The sequence below is a fragment of the Drosophila mojavensis genome, unplaced genomic scaffold (assembly GCF_018153725.1).
Source record: "Drosophila mojavensis isolate 15081-1352.22 unplaced genomic scaffold, ASM1815372v1 contig_36, whole genome shotgun sequence".
Lineage (NCBI taxonomy): Eukaryota > Metazoa > Arthropoda > Insecta > Diptera > Drosophilidae > Drosophila > Drosophila mojavensis.
In genome coordinates, this window is record NW_025318858.1 from 15,270,436 (window position 1) to 15,288,340 (window position 17,905).

The following is a 17,905-nucleotide window of genomic DNA, read 5'->3' on the forward strand; positions in this document are numbered from 1 at the left end:
ACTTATAAAATTATTCGACTAAGAAAATGAAAAGTATTAAGTGCCATTCAGTCAAGCTCGCACCTTCCCAATAAAATATCTATTTTATAAAAAACGAAATATGTATGAAAAAAAAAAAAAATAATAATAACATAGTAGAGGTTCGAACCTCCCCTACTCTAACATTACTTGTGTCGCCCTTAGCACCCGCGCCACTGCTTTCATCGAGGAATCAGTTGCTAAAATAGAATAGCTTAATAAGAGAGCGTCATCAGACAAAACTACAGTAACGGCTAGAAAGTCCAGAAATCAATCGAAATTCTAAGAATGTGAGAAAAGGCGCGCTTCTGTCTGTACGCATAGAATAGACGATGAGTGTGTGCACAAGCATAGGAAAATCGCGCTGATCTGCTGTTAGCTTGAAGCCGGTATCCAATGTATGGATATAAATACATATATAATAAAAATCAAAATTGTATAAATTATATATGTATGTAATTTGAATGCAATAGCTATCGATGATTTTCCAATTTTAATGGCAAAATGCCGTGTTTTTTGCTGCGCACTAGACTTGAAAATTGCACTATATACTCTGGTTGACAGCGTTTGGGCTGTGAATGAGTCTTCTGCAATCGGTATCGCCCGACTGCAACGTTCTTACTTGTTTATGTTTGTCCTGTTTCTGTCTTTTCATTTTTCTTTCATTTTTAGCCTTTTTTCCAAAAAAAGAAAAAATAAATAAAAATTGGCATCACCGATGCGTGTGTAAACCAGAGTAATTGCAGTTGTTCTTTTAGGTACCGGCGCAGTCTTTACAAGAAATTGCTTTTCGAGTGGTGTAGGTTAATTAAATTATTGAAAATTTTTAGTAAAACAACAAATTTTGATTTAGTCGTATGTTTATTTATTATTCGTAAATACACCTAATCATAATACAGTTTGTTTGAATGTTTACTTTTCGTTTTTGGTACATTTTAATGATACAAAGTTATTCGGGCACGCACTTTTCAAGAACGCGCCAACAATGCTGGCGATTTCACATATTTTAATGATTATTTGATAACGTAAACTTTAAATAGGCTTCAGTTGAACAATATTTCAGCAATTACGATACGTCGATTAACAATCTTTGCCATGTGAATTTCGAATTTCGGTTTTGTTATTATTTCGTATTTATTCAAGAGAATTTTACTACGGAACGATCAGAAGCTGGCTGTGCTGTTTTTGCTGTTGCTTTCCAGACTAATTACTAAAAATAATACTAAACTGGGTGTGTAAATAGCTGAGCTACGTTTCATGTACATTATACTGCAACAAAGCTCATTAGCTTTTTAGCTTTGGTTAGAGAGCACTACGTTCAACTTTCAAAGAGAAAATAGAGTTTGTTGTGATTGGCTGGGCATATTAAAAGTGCTTAAAATAAGATTCGTAAGACTGTTGGACTTTGGGCAAGCGCGAACTACTTGCTAGTGATGCTGCTTCTTACACAACTACGGCGCCAGCTTCGGATCGGCTGACCGGCAAGTCAGGACAATTCTTCCAAGTATCTGAGAGTGGGTCATAGCATTCCACAGCGCTGATTGTTACTTGAGCACGATAAAAGTTCACTTCGCAGGGCTATTCAAAAGCAATGAAGATATATCAATATATAATAATCAATATAGAGTGAGTATTAACTCACCTGATCACCGCCAGCTACATAGAGTAAGCCATCGGCGGCAGCCACTGCGGGTATAGCCCGTGGAACGTTCAGTGCGCACACCGTCGACCACTTATCATCATCGAAGCTGTAGCGCTCCACGGAGCTAAGTATGTCCTGGCTGATGCTGCTCCCGCCCACCACATATAAGTAGCGATCGAGCACGGCGACGCCCATTTGACAGCGTGCTGTTTGCATGCGTGCCAGCTGCGTCCATTCCTTCGTCACGGGATTGTAACTGGAACGAAAATCCTTTAATAATCATTTTTAATTGGAAATAGTGTTGTTGATTACCTTATTAAATCTGGTAAATGTCTGGTGGTCGTAGTGCAACCGCCCACTATATATATCAGACCTTCGAAGCTAACGACACCCATGCTGAATCGGGGCTGCGGCATGCTGCCAATCAGTTTCCAGAGGTCTTTCTCCGGATCGTAGCACTCCATTGTACCGCCAATGTCGTCACCAATCCAACCACCTACTGCGAACAAATTGCCGCCCATGGTGCACAATCCGAACTCACAGCGGGGCACTATCATTGGTGCTATTGGTTGCCAGATATCGTTCTGTGGATCATACACCTCGCCGTTGGCCAGAATTTGCGATCCACGTTCACCACCCACCACATAAATCTTGCCATTCAATGCCGACACGCCCGGCAGAATGCGGCCCACTTCCATAGGCGCCGTCTCAGTCCATTCACGGCGGAAAATATCGAATTTGGCCACCGTTTCGAAAGTGCAATCCGCCGAGTTCCAGGTGCGTGGCGTATCGCGATGTGATCCTCCAATAATGTAGATATTTTTCTTCGCCAGCTGCCGTGGACAAACGCGCAGTGGCACCAGTTGGCCGCGCTTTGAGGCAATATCTCGGCAAATGGAGCGTAGCGCGATTTTCACAGACATGTCGCGACAATCATCCTTTAAAGCCTTATCGATTACCTTCACGGGCACCAAGGCCATGCGGACATGCGACAATATGTCGAAGACATAGCAGCGCCGTTGCGTCACATCGTGCTTAATCCAACGAAGCGCCGCCTGGAACACTTGTGATTCAGAATCAACACGTAGCAACTCCGAGTTAAGCAGTTGCGATAACAAAGTTTGCGGGGTCTCCAGAAACTCGTCTTCCAGCGTTATCTGCAAGCAGCGAACATAGAAATAAATTTATTTATAAGTGTAACTATAACTTGTAACTTTTGTGTTAGATAATATATAATCCAATTCCGACTATAAGTAAACATAATTAATATTTACTCAGATTGCCCAAGAATGAACCACATCACATTTCACTTAACTTAACATTTATTTCTTAGTTGGGCCGAATCCCGGCGGTACTGCAATACCGGGCCAACCCGCGACAGAGGTGGAGCAAGCCCCTAACACTCCGTCTATTTCCAAAAATCAGTTTAACATTTGTTGTTCTCCAATGGAGAAACTATCAGATGTTAAGCTGATAAGAACAGATACTACACTTTGATCTTAGCCATAAGGCCGAGAAGCGATAACTCTACATGGCTAAACTCACAGCACTACACCATTGCAAGGTTAGAACTGGTTGAGAATTATTGAGGTGGAGTCAGTGAAATATCCTAAACGGAGTTAACGCCTATTTATGTTGCCTACTTCAGGGGTGCTTTGCATGAATTGTTGAAATAGAATTCGCAAATGGTTTAAGTGAACATTGAGACTAAGTACAGGACATTTGATGGAAATAAGTTACTCTGGTTTCTCTTCAGTTGTCGAATAAATCTTTCGCCTTTTACTAAAGATTTCCGTGGAGAGGAACACTCTAATGAGTCTATAAGAATTTTTAGTAGAGCCTGGTGGCGAAGGTCACCAGGCAATTAATAATAAATGATTTATGCAATTAGGATTCTGCTTAATTCAAATTTTGGAATGCTACTACTTGATTTATGACTGAAGATTCAAATGGCTCAACAGGATTGGTGAGTATGACTTTTTCTGTTATATTTTTTCACTTAAATATAATTCGTTTTAAATAGTAAAGCATTTTTTATTTACCGCTGGAAAATTGGCCTGCACAAAGTTCATTGCACTCTTTGCTAGAGACTCGCAATTGTGTGCTTCTGCAAACCGCAATATACCCAGAGCATTGGTGGCATGCAGTTCGCGACACAGAAACTCGCAACAGCCGTCCACAACTTCGTTCAGTTGAAGCATATCCGCGGCGGCGAGCAATTCCTGCACATTTGACTTGGAGAGAAGGAAGAAAAAGGTGATTATAGAATTCACAGTTGACAGACAAGGAGATGGTGAGTGTTTACCTGCGTAATTTCACAACGCCCTGTGTAGATAAAGTCCAAGAGTATGTGTAGTATGTCGCCATCGATTGTATGCAATACCACTGATTTCTGCTTGACTTCATTGAGGCCTAACTCCGGCCTGAACATGGCCTCAAAGTAGGCGCTGGCAGCGCTCAGCACTGCGCGATGTGCATTGAACGTTGACTCGCCTGCAACAATTTCGACATCGCAGAAGCGTGACTGCTCCCGCAATTGGTTTAGATTGGATAGCACCTTAAATGGGTATTGGGCGTTGCAGTAAGAGGGTAGATTTGTGCGTTGGGTGCTAGCTGCAGACGTAGCAGATGCAGTAGCAGGCTGGTTGAAGTAATCGTTATCGTTATCGGTGGTGTTTTCATTGCCGTTGTGACAATTTGCATTTGCATTGAATTCATGGTGCATGGAGTAGCTCTTCAGTGGTGGCATCTCGTTATACTCTTGCTACGACTTGTGCTGACTCTATGTAAATGCACTCTGGCAGCTAATTCACATCCAATTTATTATTTAATTAAACTTAATTGCTATTGCTGCACTTTACACCACTACGAACACAACTGTTTTCATTAATCAAGCACACAACACATCACACACACACGCACACACAGGCACTCGACTCGCACTCGCATTCACACACACACGCATGCATAACTGAAAATCGCTATACATGGATCTTGCACATATTTGTTGCACAGATTGTTATTATTTTTATTTATTGTAGTGTGGGCTTTTTCAAGTACTTTACAAGTACTTTCTATTGCACTGATATGGCTAAATATAATAAGAACTAAATAATTGTTTCGCGACTGAATAAGCCCATCAGAATGAGAAATAAATAAACTTTTATTCAACACTGGCAACAGCATACACAGCTGTGGGCACCCATAAATTTTAATGCTTGATGAAACCACTGACCAGAGATGAAACATTAATAGTGTGGGACAGTCCGATGGCCACATTAGATTGCTTATATATATATATAATAGTTTAAGAATATTTATTTAAATAAAAGCTGGAAAATACAATTCAGAGATAATTTTAATATTTATTAAACTCGCCATAGCCAAACATCTGTTTGTAAACATTTCAAACGGTTATATGCTCTCTTACACGCTCTCATCGCTATGAAATATTTCATCGAGCAGATGGTGGGTTAAACAGTTATTCAACCAAAAATAGAATTGCTATTGCTATTTCCTTAAAATAAAAATGTTTCGTAAATTGTTGAGAGTGCGGTGTGAGAGTCTAGTGCGTCGATGGGCTAGTACAGATCCATTGAGTTTTCAGAACGAGAAGCTGCAATCATATTTGGAATCACTGCGTCAAGAATATTATGCGCTGCGCGTCAATGCAGCCGGCAACGACAGACTATATGCACGATTGACCCGTTTGGATCCCGTTGTCAATAGTCTGGAGAAGCACAGAGCCTTGCAGCGCAATATAACATCAGAGAAGGACTTGTTAGCTGAGAAGGACGAGGATATGCGAGCGCTTATGGAAGAGGAAAACAATGTATACACAAGTCTGTTGCGTAAACAGGAGGAGGACATGCTGCAAGAGCTACTGGCGCTGTCCGATGACGAGGATTATCCGGCGGTGATATTTGAGGTGAACGCTGGTGCCGGTGGGCAGGAGGCCATGCTGTTTGCCCAGGAACTATATGACATGTACACCAGCTACTTCGACCACATGGGCTGGGAGTATGAAGAGTTTGACCGTGAGACCACCGACATAGGTGGACTGCGTCATGCTAATCTGCAGGTTAACGATCCGGAGGCGTACAATTGGCTGCGCTTCGAGGCGGGGGTACATAGAGTGCAACGTGTGCCGGCCACTGAGAAATCTGGACGAATCCACACCAGCACCGCATCCATAACTGTGATTCCAAGGCCGGCTGATGTGCAAGTGCAAATAGCAGAGCGGGATTTGAAGATTGAGACGAAACGTGCCAGTGGCGCTGGCGGACAACACGTAAACACCACAGATTCTGCCGTTCGAATTGTACATTTACCCTCGGGATTGGCTGTTGAATCACAATCGGAGCGGTCTCAGCTGAAAAATCGCGAGGTGGCGCTTAAGCGACTGCAGGCGAAGCTTATACACCAGCAGCTGCAGAGTGCTGAGGCGACTAAAAAGGCTACCCGTAAGGCACAGCAAGGGAATCTGAACCGCAACGAAAAGATTCGCACATACAATTTCGTGCAAGATCGTGTAACAGATCATCGAGTACAGCAGGGTGGCACTTTGCACAATCTTCCTGGCTTCCTGGAGGGCGGTCAGCAGCTGAGCGGCTTAATTGAGCGCCTCCAGTTGGAACACCGCAAACAGGCTCTAATGGAGCTACTAGAAACGTGGCAGCCGCCGCCACAGGAAGCAGCAGATAAAAACTAAATAATTGTTAATTGTTAAAATAGGAAAAGCTTAATAAAAATAACTTTATTTTAACAGACGCGCGCCCAGTCAGCTGCGCTGCCAATGTGTATGAGATGCTCCTTTACTGCCGACTCCAGTATGTCTCGTATCTCGCGACAACCGGCCATCGCGGTCTCTATGACCGTCTCCAGCTGGTCAATGTGAAAGCGTTCGCTCATCTCCATAAATGCAATCTTCTCGGCAGTGGGTAATGCTGCTATGGTCAGCTTGGGACCACCGGAGACCTCCTCGATGTGTGAGATGTCAGTGAGCGGAATGTTGGCATTGCTTAGGGATGCCGTGCAGGCAACAACAAATTCGTTTAGACATATGCCCGCATCGATAAGTGCCAGAGTGGCGGCGTTTAGAGAAACAGCATAGTTTGCACCGTCCGCTTGCAGAACTTCCACGTAAATGTCAATCTGAGAGCGTGGATACAACTCGGATTTGATGGCTGCACTCAGCGCCTGCTGCAAGTACATTTTAAACTCCTGTGATTTCCGATCACCACGCGGCCGATTTTTACGCTCCGAAGTAGAGAACGTGGCCTGACTGTATTGACAATTTATAACCAGATCGTTGCCTTCTGTTTTTTTGCCCTTGGCTTGATGTGGTCCGTACACGGCTGCCAAAACTTTTGTATTTCCTTGTTCCATGTAGGCACTGCCATCAGGCTGCTCGAATACACCTAGTTTGCACTTGATGTGTCGCAGCTCGTGCGGCCGGCGGCCATCCAGACGCAATCCTTGCTCACTAAGTAGTTCCATTCGAGTTGACATGTTGCAATTGGTATTAATTAGATGCCGCACGTGCAACAACGTTGTTTACACTGCTTTTTTCTTCTATCGTTCTTTGAAGTCAGCTGTTTAATAAGATGTCTATCGAAGCTTGCATATTATGTTATCGATATATTTGCAGGGATGCAAACGGAGTGTAACCATATATATTGAAATGAATTTATAAATTACTTTATTTAAAGAATCTGTTATTTGTTTCAACATCCATGAGATTTGTGTCATAAGAACCTTAAAAAATTAAAATAAGTTTGTTTAACTTGGTTAAAGCAAAATGAACAATATCAAATTTCGTTTGTTGGTCTGTTCACTGGAACCGTTCAGGTGAACTGATTCCAAACAATTTAATACAACTCTACAGCACTGTATGAAAAATAAAAATAGAGTTATAGAATAAGTATTGAATTAGTGCTTCTCTCTTTAAAAGCCATGTCCAAGTCTAGTGCAGGTGCGTACGGGATTCAAATGTATATGAAAAATACCAATACAACTCTATTGCAGCACGATGGGTGAAGTTTTTTAATGCCGGGGGGATTCCGTCCCCAGCAGCGGCCAGCTATGCTCACATATTTGTCGAAAACCGCATACAGGATGACATGTTGCTCGATTTAAATAAGGAATACTTACGTGAGATGGGCATCACGCCTATGGGCGACATAATTGCGATATTGCGTCATGCCAAACAAGTTAGCGAGCAACATGTACTCGACAAAGTACTCATAACAGATGCGACTTCGCCCAAATCCAAGGCTAAGACCAAAAATCTAGTTAGTGCAACTACTGCATCGCCTAGCAGCAAACCGATATCAGCATCCACAGTTGTCAATGCCAGTGCCAATAAAGGCTCACCCCCAACAAAGCCAGCGCGACGCGTGCTGCCGGAGCATGAAGGCAAATATAAAGTTACTTTGCCATCGGGCACAACAGAGCGGAGCAAGCAAATTCTGGCTAAGCGGGAGCAGTGTATGTTATGGTCATGTTGATAATCGCAAAGGCTACTATATTCAATTTTCAATATATTGCAGTATACTCGGATCGTGTTACTAGCACCAAGAAAACCGACGTTTTTGCGCGCTTACACAAGAGCAAGTGCGACGATGATGCTCAGGAGGGCATTGTCTCCAGCAGCGCGGAGAGTAACGTGCGTGTGCACATTACCGGCGTTCACAATACATCTAGCGGCAAAGTAGCCGCCACTTCTAGCAATAACTCGGTGTTTGCACGGCTCGGAGGCAAGCAATCCTTGGATTCAGTACAGCAAAATACAGTTGTGGCCAAGGAGATAAAATCGATTTTGAAAAACACTAAAAGCACCACCGGAGGCAGTATCATCAAGCGCAACACTTCAATAATGAAGGCTAAAACTACAGCAGCGCCACTAGCACGATCACAGCAGAAGGTGATGCTTGTCCACAAGGTGCCATTAAAATGTGGTGATGATAGCGATGATGACAGCATGGATGATGATGATTTAAGAGAGGCTGGCAGTGATATAGACAGCGAAGGTAGCGAAAGTGAACAGGACGTTGTTATGGCAGCACCTGTTGAGAAAATTGTTAAATTCGCATCCACTGCGGAAGTGCGAGAAATCGCACCAAATACGCCATACAAAGCGCGCGGCAATAGCAACTTTGCGCGGAACATAAAGTCCCGATTGGGCATGGGTGAGTTTTACTGCTGTAAATACTTTTATTTATGTTTTTAATTATTGCTTTCTGTCAACAGTATCCAAGCTACATGCCACACGCAAAACATACAATCTCAAAGCGTCTCCGCCAAAGAAACCAGGCGCGCGCCTTAGTCCTGTGAAAGGAAAGGCAATACGCATGCGTAGCGATGAGTTGCTCGCACGACAGGATACGCTGCCGGTGCACAAGCGTCTGGGCTCGTCGGCCACCGCTGCACAGCCTCCAACATCGCATCGAAATCAGCAGCGCGATCAAAAGCCGCATTTTGCACCACGGCGAACTTCGAGCGTGAATGCCGGCAATAGGCCAAGGGGTCAACCGAGCTCGGTTTTTGATCGCCTGGGATTTAATAAATCTCTGTAGATTTTAAGTCAACCCTAAAGTAATTGATTAAGAGTTCTATTTAAATCAGTTTAAAAGTAAATGCTGTCTATCATTAAATACAATGCACATTAAACTTGTGAAACTTTCTTAGTGATGGCAAATACTCGTAAAAAATGGATGAAATCTTAGTTAATTTTATAAAACACATATGTATTAAATATTAACGTTTGCTTTCTGTTATTCATGTTTCACCTTCAGTTGGGTATATTTCCATCTTTTGTATTTCATTTGTTTGTAGTCAGCATAAGAGATGACCCAGACTTATTTTATGTGTAAGAAATGACAGAGAATATGGATTGTCATAGTATATCATAGTTCGTTGTCTTCCTCTTACCAAATGAAGCAATGACAATAATATGCAAATACGAGAGTTGAATATTGGAACAAACTCTTTAATTACGGAAAGTCAACTTAGCCCTTTAAATTCTTGAATAATTTACAACTTTTAAAATGCAATGCATTAAACCTAAATCTAAATGTTTGACATCTGACATCCAATTGAAAAGCGGATAATTTCTTTATATACATTAAACTAAAATATTTTATTTGGTTTTCTTTAAGTTGTTAGTTTAATTAAATAGTTTATGTACAATTATTACTACGTCTAGATCAGTTTCATTCCTGTTTTCATATCATATACAATTTGTGAGGCACTTAAATTTCTATATCACTGGTTGCTAGGCAAATCACCAAGTTGGTGGCCATCATCTCTGTGATGCCACCGATTGCGGCTCCTATTTATTCCCTTCATTGCTGCAGCATGGAGTAGAGGGCATTGCGCAAATGTGCTGGCCAGGTATTTGCATCCGGGTTGATGCTGAGCAATTGGCGCATCTGGAGCACGGTGCGTTGCTTTTGCAGCATGTAGGCGAATGCCTGATGATTGATGCTTGGCGTAGGCGTGGCTGTTGGCGTGTAGAACTGATTTGGCTGTGGATATGTCAGATGCGGCATCTGCTGTTGATGTTGATGTTGCGGTGGCGTTGTTGGTGGCGTTGGGGGCAGTTGGTACTGGGGCTGCTGTTGACTCTGTCGCTTCTCGGACTCCTGACGACGCTTTCGTGGCGTATTATCGCTCAGTGCATACGGACGGAATAATGGTGCAGCCGTGGTCGAGTCACTTTTACTGTTGTCGCGTTTGCCGAATTTCTTGTGCTTGTAGCAGCCCGTACTGAACTTTTTGTGAGTGTATCCGGCGACACTCGTCGCGCTTTCGTGTTGTGGATAATCCATTTGTGAGGGTGCCATCGTATAGCTGAGTATTTTGTGTGTAGGTGTGTGTTAGAATGTTAAGATGTGATGTTGTTACTTTGGTGGTTGTCTGTTGACTGTGCTCCTTGTGCTGCGCAAGAGCCGCTTTTATAGTCGACTGGGCTGCTACCTGCCTACCTGCTCGCTCAGCAAAATTATCATTAAGGTGAGCTGCGTCTTGTTTATGGGAAAAACTTCGTTGACAAAAGGTCTGCATTGTCATAAAAAGAAAAGGATTTGTTCCAGAATATATATGAACTGCAGGCTGGCTAGCTTACCTGCTCGGCCAAGTCCTTTTTGTAATTAATTTTTCATTTGCCCAGCGGTGCTCGCTCGCACCTACAGACATACGAGCACCTTCTATGCTCTCTGCTGGCTGTCCGCCTGCCTGCCTGCACTTATTTCAATTTTCCTGGTATTTTCTTCAGGAAAATTTCAGCAGAAGACGCACATTCAGGCAGCGCCTGCGCCACGGCCACGGTATGCTCTTTGATGAGGTAGCAGATCCCGTTGCTATAGCCAGAGTCGGCTCTGGCTCAGCGCTTTCTTGATTCTTATCTCGCTTACCGCTAATCTGGCTCATTAAGTTCGACGGTATTCCAAGATGCTGCAGCTCGACGGCTTACTGACAATGGCCAATTGAATGGAAATTTATTGGGATTTTCCCGAAATGTTGCATCGATTTTTAATGCGCTAAGGATGCCATTTAAATTATGTAGCTACAAGGCTGGAACACGAAATATTCGGAACATATGTGCTTAGAAAACGTATTTTTAAGCATTTAAAGATCTTATTATTAGATCAAATTAAGAAGTTTTTTTTTTTTCACTTTTTTGATAAGCCAAACACACAAAAATTATCCACCGAATTGATTTTTAGATATTAGATTACTATATATTATAATTTGATTACTATATAAACTGTTAATGGCACTAGAAAAATAATATAATATATTTATGTTAAATTGTAGTACATTTTGTTTATAGAAAAGTCAAATAATTCAAATTAAAGTAAAAACAAATGGTTTGGCATTTGGTTTCTAAAAATCAAAGTTTAAACAGCCATATAATAAATTGAACAAAAATTCTATTTAGAAATTCTATTATATATCATATAATGAGTAACTATTATTTTATATCAGACTCAGGCATTAGAATATCGAAACATATATACATAGGTATATATCATTAGATAATTGTCATTGATTCATTAATTGAAGATTATTTGAAAAGTGAACTGAATGTCGTGATACTTGTCAGTCCAAATATGGATATACATATATTAATATCAAATTTATTAACAAAAGGACCAGCTCGAATCAAACGCTCTACAAAGTTCTGGAAAGCAAGGAAACTCTCGAATCGATATCCCAAAGTGCATGTATTAACTAGCAAAACATGTAAATTTAATTTATATAAATCTCAATAGAGTAAAATTTAGATCAAAATATATCGTATTTTACAATCTATAGACATAAGTTAAATGTAATCGTGGGATCCTTACGGATTGTATTATGCATCGACTATAAGGGAAACAAAAACTACAAAATCAAAGCCCATAGAAGAAGATCTGTGAGAAAGGTCACAGAGTGCATCAATCATATAACACGCGATTCATTCACAACATTTTCCAGTTACTGTTTTCTTTCGGCTCACCTTTCTTAGAAGTCTGCCTTGGTGATAGCATTTCCTGGTAGGTTTGTGCGAGTGCATTCCATCAGGAACGAAACAGAACAGTTACATAATCGATGAGATATAGGGGATTGCACTACATTTGCTAAAGCAATTCATTCCGGTTAATTGTAGAAGGTGGAATCAGATCATTGTAATCAAACAATATGGCAATCTTTCAGCTTGAGGCTCTACAATTGAGGTACCGGCTCTTATGCTCAGCATTTGTTGAGGGCAGAGCTCAAGCCCACCTAAAGATAAATCCGCTTAGCTGTCGCACGGCAGTGACTACATAAATCAATGGACAAGACTCTAACAACGAGCCATTCAATGAAAAATCCGACATAATTCTAAACGCACACACTTCTAGCAAGAGAAACGAACACCAAAACGATATATGTATATGTATATATGAATATATATGGGTTCTTCGGGTATTCAGTAATGATGCCCAACACCTTTGGGAAGAATAACATTTTCAGCTGGACAAGCTGAAGTCATAAATGCAATACGGATCGCCGGCAACAATAAAACTTTTCAGGTGCCACAAAGAAAGCCGAACAATGCGCTTACAGACATCGTGGCCATATGAGCGCCAGGATTATACTGCCTGGCTCTGGCTCTGGCTCTGTCTCTGCTCACTCAACAGGTATTTCCAGTGAAAATCGCTGGCGATACAAATAGTCGAAAAAAGGACAACTGGTTTATGACGCCCTTAACTAACGCAAGCAATGCAATGCCAGCATCAGCCGGCGGATTAGCCAGGCCAACGGACTACTTACCTGGCCTTGTGACGACAACAAGCAGATAGTGGGTTTCACAGGTAGGTGAGTGCCCAAGAATGCGAGGGTTACATGGAAGGTGATTAGCTCGAAGCGCAGGCACACGTTGGGATGAATGAAGTTGATTGGGAAATACCTGACACTGGGATTGGTGGGAAACTGTCCGCCGGCCTGCCAAGCGCTTTGATATCCATTACCTAATGTTGCATAAAAGATTACGCCCAGCACAATGGCAGCACAGTCGACATCAAGACGGCAAACAAGAACAACATCAACACCAGCAACAGCAACAACAATTGCAACTGCCATCTGTCAGCATGGATAACTCCGCTCCGATAACCACCCCCGACTATGCACACAAAAAGTTCTCCGCATTGAAGCGCAAGCGCAGCCAGGACGAGGAGACAGACGATGATGTGGTTTTCATTATGGAGCTGCCCGCCAAGCGTCGTTTCTTTCGCCCCTGGCTGGACGAGCCCCGAGCGACAATTACTTCAGCAACAGCAGTGGAGCAACCACCGCGGCGACCATCGCCCAATACAGTGGCCACCACCTACCATGCCAACATGGTGCGCTCCCACACGCCGCGCCTGCGCAGCCCCAAGGCGCAGCAGCGGCGCGACCGCAACACCTTGGCCTGCCTGCTGAGCCGCCGGGCCCGACAAGCCAAGCAACTGGCCATGGAGCAGCAGTACGAGCAATACCGCCAGCAGCACGAGGCCAACTTGGAGCAGCAAGTACGCTTGAGTCTCTACTACGTCCGCTTTCTGCAGCAGACGATGGCCGCGACTCGAACTGCCCTGCCCGACAGCAGCCAGCAGAGCCTGCAGCACGGACAACACATGCACCAAGCCTGGCCCCAACAGCAGGCAACGGCCACGAAGCGCTAGAAGGACAAACTTCCTATTTACGGAAGATTTATTGTAGCTAGTTTATTTATGTATAGCTCTAAGTTATTATTGACTTTGTGATAACTTTTAAAGTTTTATTTATTTATTATTGTTGACCATGAATAAATGACATTTGCAAAGAATTTATATTTGACGACTTTTGATAATTTATTATATTTGTATGTAAAGTAGTTGAAGAAAATGGATCTAACTTTGTTAGTCAAATTATTTGAAAACAAAGCTTTTGGCATGCTCCAGGTTTATCATTGATCTATCAATCTATTCATGATATTGATATGGCAGTTTCAGACTTTTTTAAATAGACTCAAAATCAATCCATACTGAGATAAATGGCATATTCGTTATATTTAATTAGGAACCCTTATATTTGCTTCAGCTCATCGGCTATTCATATACATACATACATACATAAATATGTATACATATCTCATTGTAGTCATCTGTCATTAGCAGTTATCAGGATATAACCAGGATCAATGGCAAACTAAACCTTGAATAATAGCTGTTCCTTACTATAATCTTATATATACCAGAGTCTTCATTCTTTCATTAATAATCAATTAATATTAAACATCTTCTTTGATAAGTACTATAAATTAATAAGCTGATGAACTATTGCAAATATTTAAATAATAGCAAATTGTAGCTTTGCTACATATTATATGAGAGTGAGAACTACTAAGTGAAAAATAAATTGACACTAATGTAAGTAGTATATACAATAGTATTTACATATATATATATGTATGTAAAACTCAATCGTGACTTTGTTTGGCGAATAATTATAGTAATTTAACATCCTTAACAGAAACAAGAAAGAGTTGATTGTGATAAATTGTCTGGCAGATAACCTAAGTATATCAACATAATTATAATTGTCATCATTATGAACATGAGCATTATATTATATTTATTTGTTATATTACAATGGTGTATCTTTCATTGGATCTAGAAGTACCAAAGCAGACTGATACCAACCACAGAGCAGTTTCACTTTTCCTCGATTTATTTCACCTGTAATAGGGCGGGGCTTTAACAGAACTTACTGAAAACACTGTATCTACTTGTTGCCTTTTAGGGTTAATGAAAATGTAAATGTTAGTCTATATCATAGGTGATTCTATTGTATCAATAAAGCACATTGAGCTCAATGATTGGTTGACTGGATTTACTACTACAGAATGGAATATTTCCAGAGCTGGTTAAGGGCAGGGGGCACATGGTAAAAAACGTGCCCTACGAGTGAATCATACTATTTAAACGTAACTTGTATATACATTTGTATAAAATATGTATAAATTAACACTTGATCAGTGATTATTTATGCCAAGCAGTGTTAATGCAATACGATTAAAGAGTTTATTATAGTAATTTATATACTAAATAGCCTTACTTGTTAATAAAATAATAATATATTTCAGATGGATGTTTAATATTCCCACAAGATTTATTTGTAAAGATATAGATATAGAGTAAAGTATTTGCTTTGGTCAACCAAAAAAAAAAAAAAAAAAAACATTCCAGATTCTTTTGTTTGGCCAATTCTTTCGTAGACCTGCAGGAATTTCTAAGAAGTGTGACAAAAAATGCTAGAAAATACCGTGAAGTACGCGCAGGACCACACGCAAGGCATGGCGTCAAGTAGGGCAATAAAAATTGGATTCCTATGCAGTCGGTTTGTTTGCGATCGGGTGTTTTCCAGTTCCGGTAGCCGCGACAACACATCTGATCTTTGGTGAGCTGCTGCGGCCGGGCAGGTAGAACAGGTAGAGGTAAGGCAACAACATGTGGATCGGCAATTAACCGCCGCAGGTCATAAAATATGCAAAGCACTCGGCCCAAACAACGATCAGTTAGGTAATAAAGATTCGCTAATCCGTCTGTTTACTAGACCCAATGCGCGTACCTGATCGAGGGAGGGGCTGCTCCGGCTGTTCCCATCCTGCGCATATAAACAGGATATCAAGCGGGCAGCAGCAGCATTCAGACACTCGACGTCAAAGCATCAACAACAGATTGACCAAAGTGAACAAGAAAGAGAGAGAGAGAGAGAAATAATGGAAATGTCCAACAATTCGAATAGCTATGTGCACAAGAAGTTTGCGGCCCACAAGCGTAAACGAGATGTGGATCAGATATTGGAGCAGAACAAGGAGAACATTACGCTAGGGGCGCCGGCCTGCAAACGCCGCCAGACGAAGGGCTTCTTCCGCCCCTGGCTGGACAGCGAGCAGAACATCGAGGCAGCCTCCACAACTCAGACAGCCACAGGCGTTGCTCCGCAAAAGCCCAGTGCTCCAGCAGCTCTGGCCGGCACATATCACGCCAACATGGTGCGCCGCACCCAGACACCGCGGCAGCGCAGTCCCAAGGAGCAGCAGCGACGCGACCGCAACACCTTGGCCTGTCTGCTGAGTCGGCGGGCCAAACAGGCGCAGGATGCGCACTTAACGCAGCAATACGAGCAATATCGTGCGCAGCAGGTCGCCATAATGGAGCAACAGGTCCGCTTCGGTCTCTACTATCGCCAGCTGCTGCAGCAGGCGATCTTCCAGAAAGGCGTCACGGCCACGGGCATCCAGCTGCCGCAGCAACAACAACAGTTCCTACAGCAAATGGCGCTATCGCAACAGCTCCTGATCTTTGGATCCCAGCAGTGATGCATGGATCACCTATTATCTAATAATCGAATCTATTATCTAAGATAGCCATTGAATGTGATTTAGTTGCCTAAGTATTAATTTATTCATTGTTGACTTTAAAATTAAAACCAAAAATTCATTATATAAATACGTTTTGTTTATTTTGAATGGGTTTCAGGAATGGGAAATTTTAAATCTTGGAATGAAATGAATGCAGCTTCAATATATAGTGGACTAACGGCAAATCAGTCAGGCCGAGAATGGCATCTATGAATGGATATTTTTGTATATCTAAATGTATGCCAATTAATATCCAAGTATTGCATGCAAAGATGATGAAACTAATAGACTACAAATGTCATACAATATCCTTGATTCCATATAGCTGGCCTCTAGCAGACGGAGAGAGGCGTGATGGAACCTAGAAAGCATTTACGTATTTTTATTCGGGATGTCTAGCATAGTCGAACTAAATAAAAGTTTGTCACATGATATGTTAAATGCATTATAACCTATAACATATTTAAAATTATATTAATATTATTATTATTTTGACATAGAGTCAACCTACTTCTTTATTTTATTATATTATATTTTAGTTTAATCATATATAATTGTTATAAAATTAACATCTGGTAATGTGATATTGTTTTTCTATATATACAGTTTACTCCCTTTTTTATCCAGTGGGATATCTCTAATTATGCTTAATTATACAATTATTATACAATCTGTGTATATTTTGCATGTCTCTAGCTTTAATTATATTTGAGCTATGTATGCTTATAAAATCTTCTCTGAAATTCTTTTAATGATAGAAAATTGGAGAAATGAATCATACACATGGCTATAATAACTCAGATGTCATTATGACCAAAGATATGCTTATTTATTTAGTGAACTCAAACATTTTTACTTGGTTGAAGCATTTCAGTGAAATCATTCTACATTTACCTTTATCCACATTTCCGAGTAAATTCAGTGCTTAAATATAAATAATCTCATGCTAACTACAGGCCAAGGATGACCAAGCTAATAAGTAAGCTACAACAGTTCAAGAAGAGGATGAAACTAAACCATGCTCTAGTATAGACCAACGCGCAATTTGCAATTTAAATTAAACTATTGCTGTCTAATAGCTAAGGTACAGCTAAAGAGTCTCAACTAATGCTAGACTTAGTCTGAGTTAATTTGCTGTTCTCATTTATTTTGGTTCATTTGTCAAGGGCGAGCATGGAGCAGCATAGAGCACATCGAATACTGAGCGAGCTGTAGTGAAATTACGAAATACACCATCAAATCAAATATCAATATTGGCTGAGCAGGCAACAGACGACAGCAGAGTGAGAGAGAGAGAGAGGGAGAGTGAGAGAGATAGAGATAGAAATAGA

The 17,905-nt window shown here is 41.3% G+C and overlaps 7 protein-coding genes and 2 non-coding genes across 9 annotated transcripts; 5 read left to right on the forward strand and 4 right to left on the reverse strand.

Moving 5' to 3' along the window:
- Positions 1-860: 860 nt before the first annotated feature.
- On the reverse strand, positions 861-4,832 carry LOC6576874 (actin-binding protein IPP). Its single transcript, XM_002002821.4, has 5 exons — positions 3,966-4,832; positions 3,703-3,894; positions 1,973-2,817; positions 1,661-1,916; positions 861-1,596 (listed from the first exon to the last, which is right to left on the reverse strand). The coding sequence occupies exons 1-5, from the start codon at positions 4,407-4,409 to the stop codon at positions 1,462-1,464; spliced, it is 1,872 nt and encodes a 623-aa protein (XP_002002857.1). The 5' UTR covers positions 4,410-4,832; the 3' UTR covers positions 861-1,461.
- Positions 2,989-3,183, reverse strand: LOC6576875. The gene has a single exon (XR_047550.2). It is a non-coding gene; the product is annotated as a U2 spliceosomal RNA (small nuclear RNA).
- Positions 3,397-3,516, forward strand: LOC6576876. Its single transcript, XR_047551.2, has one exon. It is a non-coding gene; the product is annotated as a U5 spliceosomal RNA (small nuclear RNA).
- Positions 4,833-5,106: 274 nt separating the features above from the next.
- LOC6576877 (peptide chain release factor 1-like, mitochondrial) lies at positions 5,107-6,425 on the forward strand. The gene has a single exon (XM_002002822.4). It carries the CDS (start codon positions 5,190-5,192, stop codon positions 6,369-6,371), a length of 1,182 nt encoding a protein of 393 aa, XP_002002858.1. The 5' UTR covers positions 5,107-5,189; the 3' UTR covers positions 6,372-6,425.
- Positions 6,402-7,381, reverse strand: LOC6576878 (exosome complex component RRP41). The gene has a single exon (XM_002002823.4). The coding sequence runs from the start codon at positions 7,169-7,171 to the stop codon at positions 6,422-6,424; it is 750 nt and encodes a 249-aa protein (XP_002002859.1). The 5' UTR covers positions 7,172-7,381; the 3' UTR covers positions 6,402-6,421.
- A 138-nt stretch (positions 7,382-7,519) lies between these two features.
- Positions 7,520-9,438, forward strand: LOC6576879. The gene is made up of 4 exons (XM_002002824.4): positions 7,520-7,634; positions 7,688-8,149; positions 8,212-8,850; positions 8,912-9,438. Exons 1-4 carry the CDS (start codon positions 7,616-7,618, stop codon positions 9,235-9,237), a joined length of 1,446 nt encoding a protein of 481 aa, XP_002002860.1. The 5' UTR covers positions 7,520-7,615; the 3' UTR covers positions 9,238-9,438.
- Positions 9,439-9,850: 412 nt separating this feature from the next.
- Positions 9,851-10,685, reverse strand: LOC6576880. Its single transcript, XM_032728783.2, has one exon. The coding sequence runs from the start codon at positions 10,504-10,506 to the stop codon at positions 10,006-10,008; it is 501 nt and encodes a 166-aa protein (XP_032584674.1). The 5' UTR covers positions 10,507-10,685; the 3' UTR covers positions 9,851-10,005.
- An 857-nt stretch (positions 10,686-11,542) lies between these two features.
- Positions 11,543-13,998, forward strand: LOC6576881 (basic-leucine zipper transcription factor A). The gene is made up of 2 exons (XM_032729004.2): positions 11,543-11,908; positions 11,981-13,998. The coding sequence occupies exon 2, from the start codon at positions 13,162-13,164 to the stop codon at positions 13,849-13,851; it is 690 nt and encodes a 229-aa protein (XP_032584895.1). The 5' UTR covers positions 11,543-11,908; positions 11,981-13,161; the 3' UTR covers positions 13,852-13,998.
- A 1,880-nt stretch (positions 13,999-15,878) lies between these two features.
- LOC6576882 (protein Mabiki) lies at positions 15,879-16,650 on the forward strand. Its single transcript, XM_002002827.3, has one exon. The coding sequence runs from the start codon at positions 15,930-15,932 to the stop codon at positions 16,530-16,532; it is 603 nt and encodes a 200-aa protein (XP_002002863.2). The 5' UTR covers positions 15,879-15,929; the 3' UTR covers positions 16,533-16,650.
- The last annotated feature ends 1,255 nt before the right edge of the window (positions 16,651-17,905 follow it).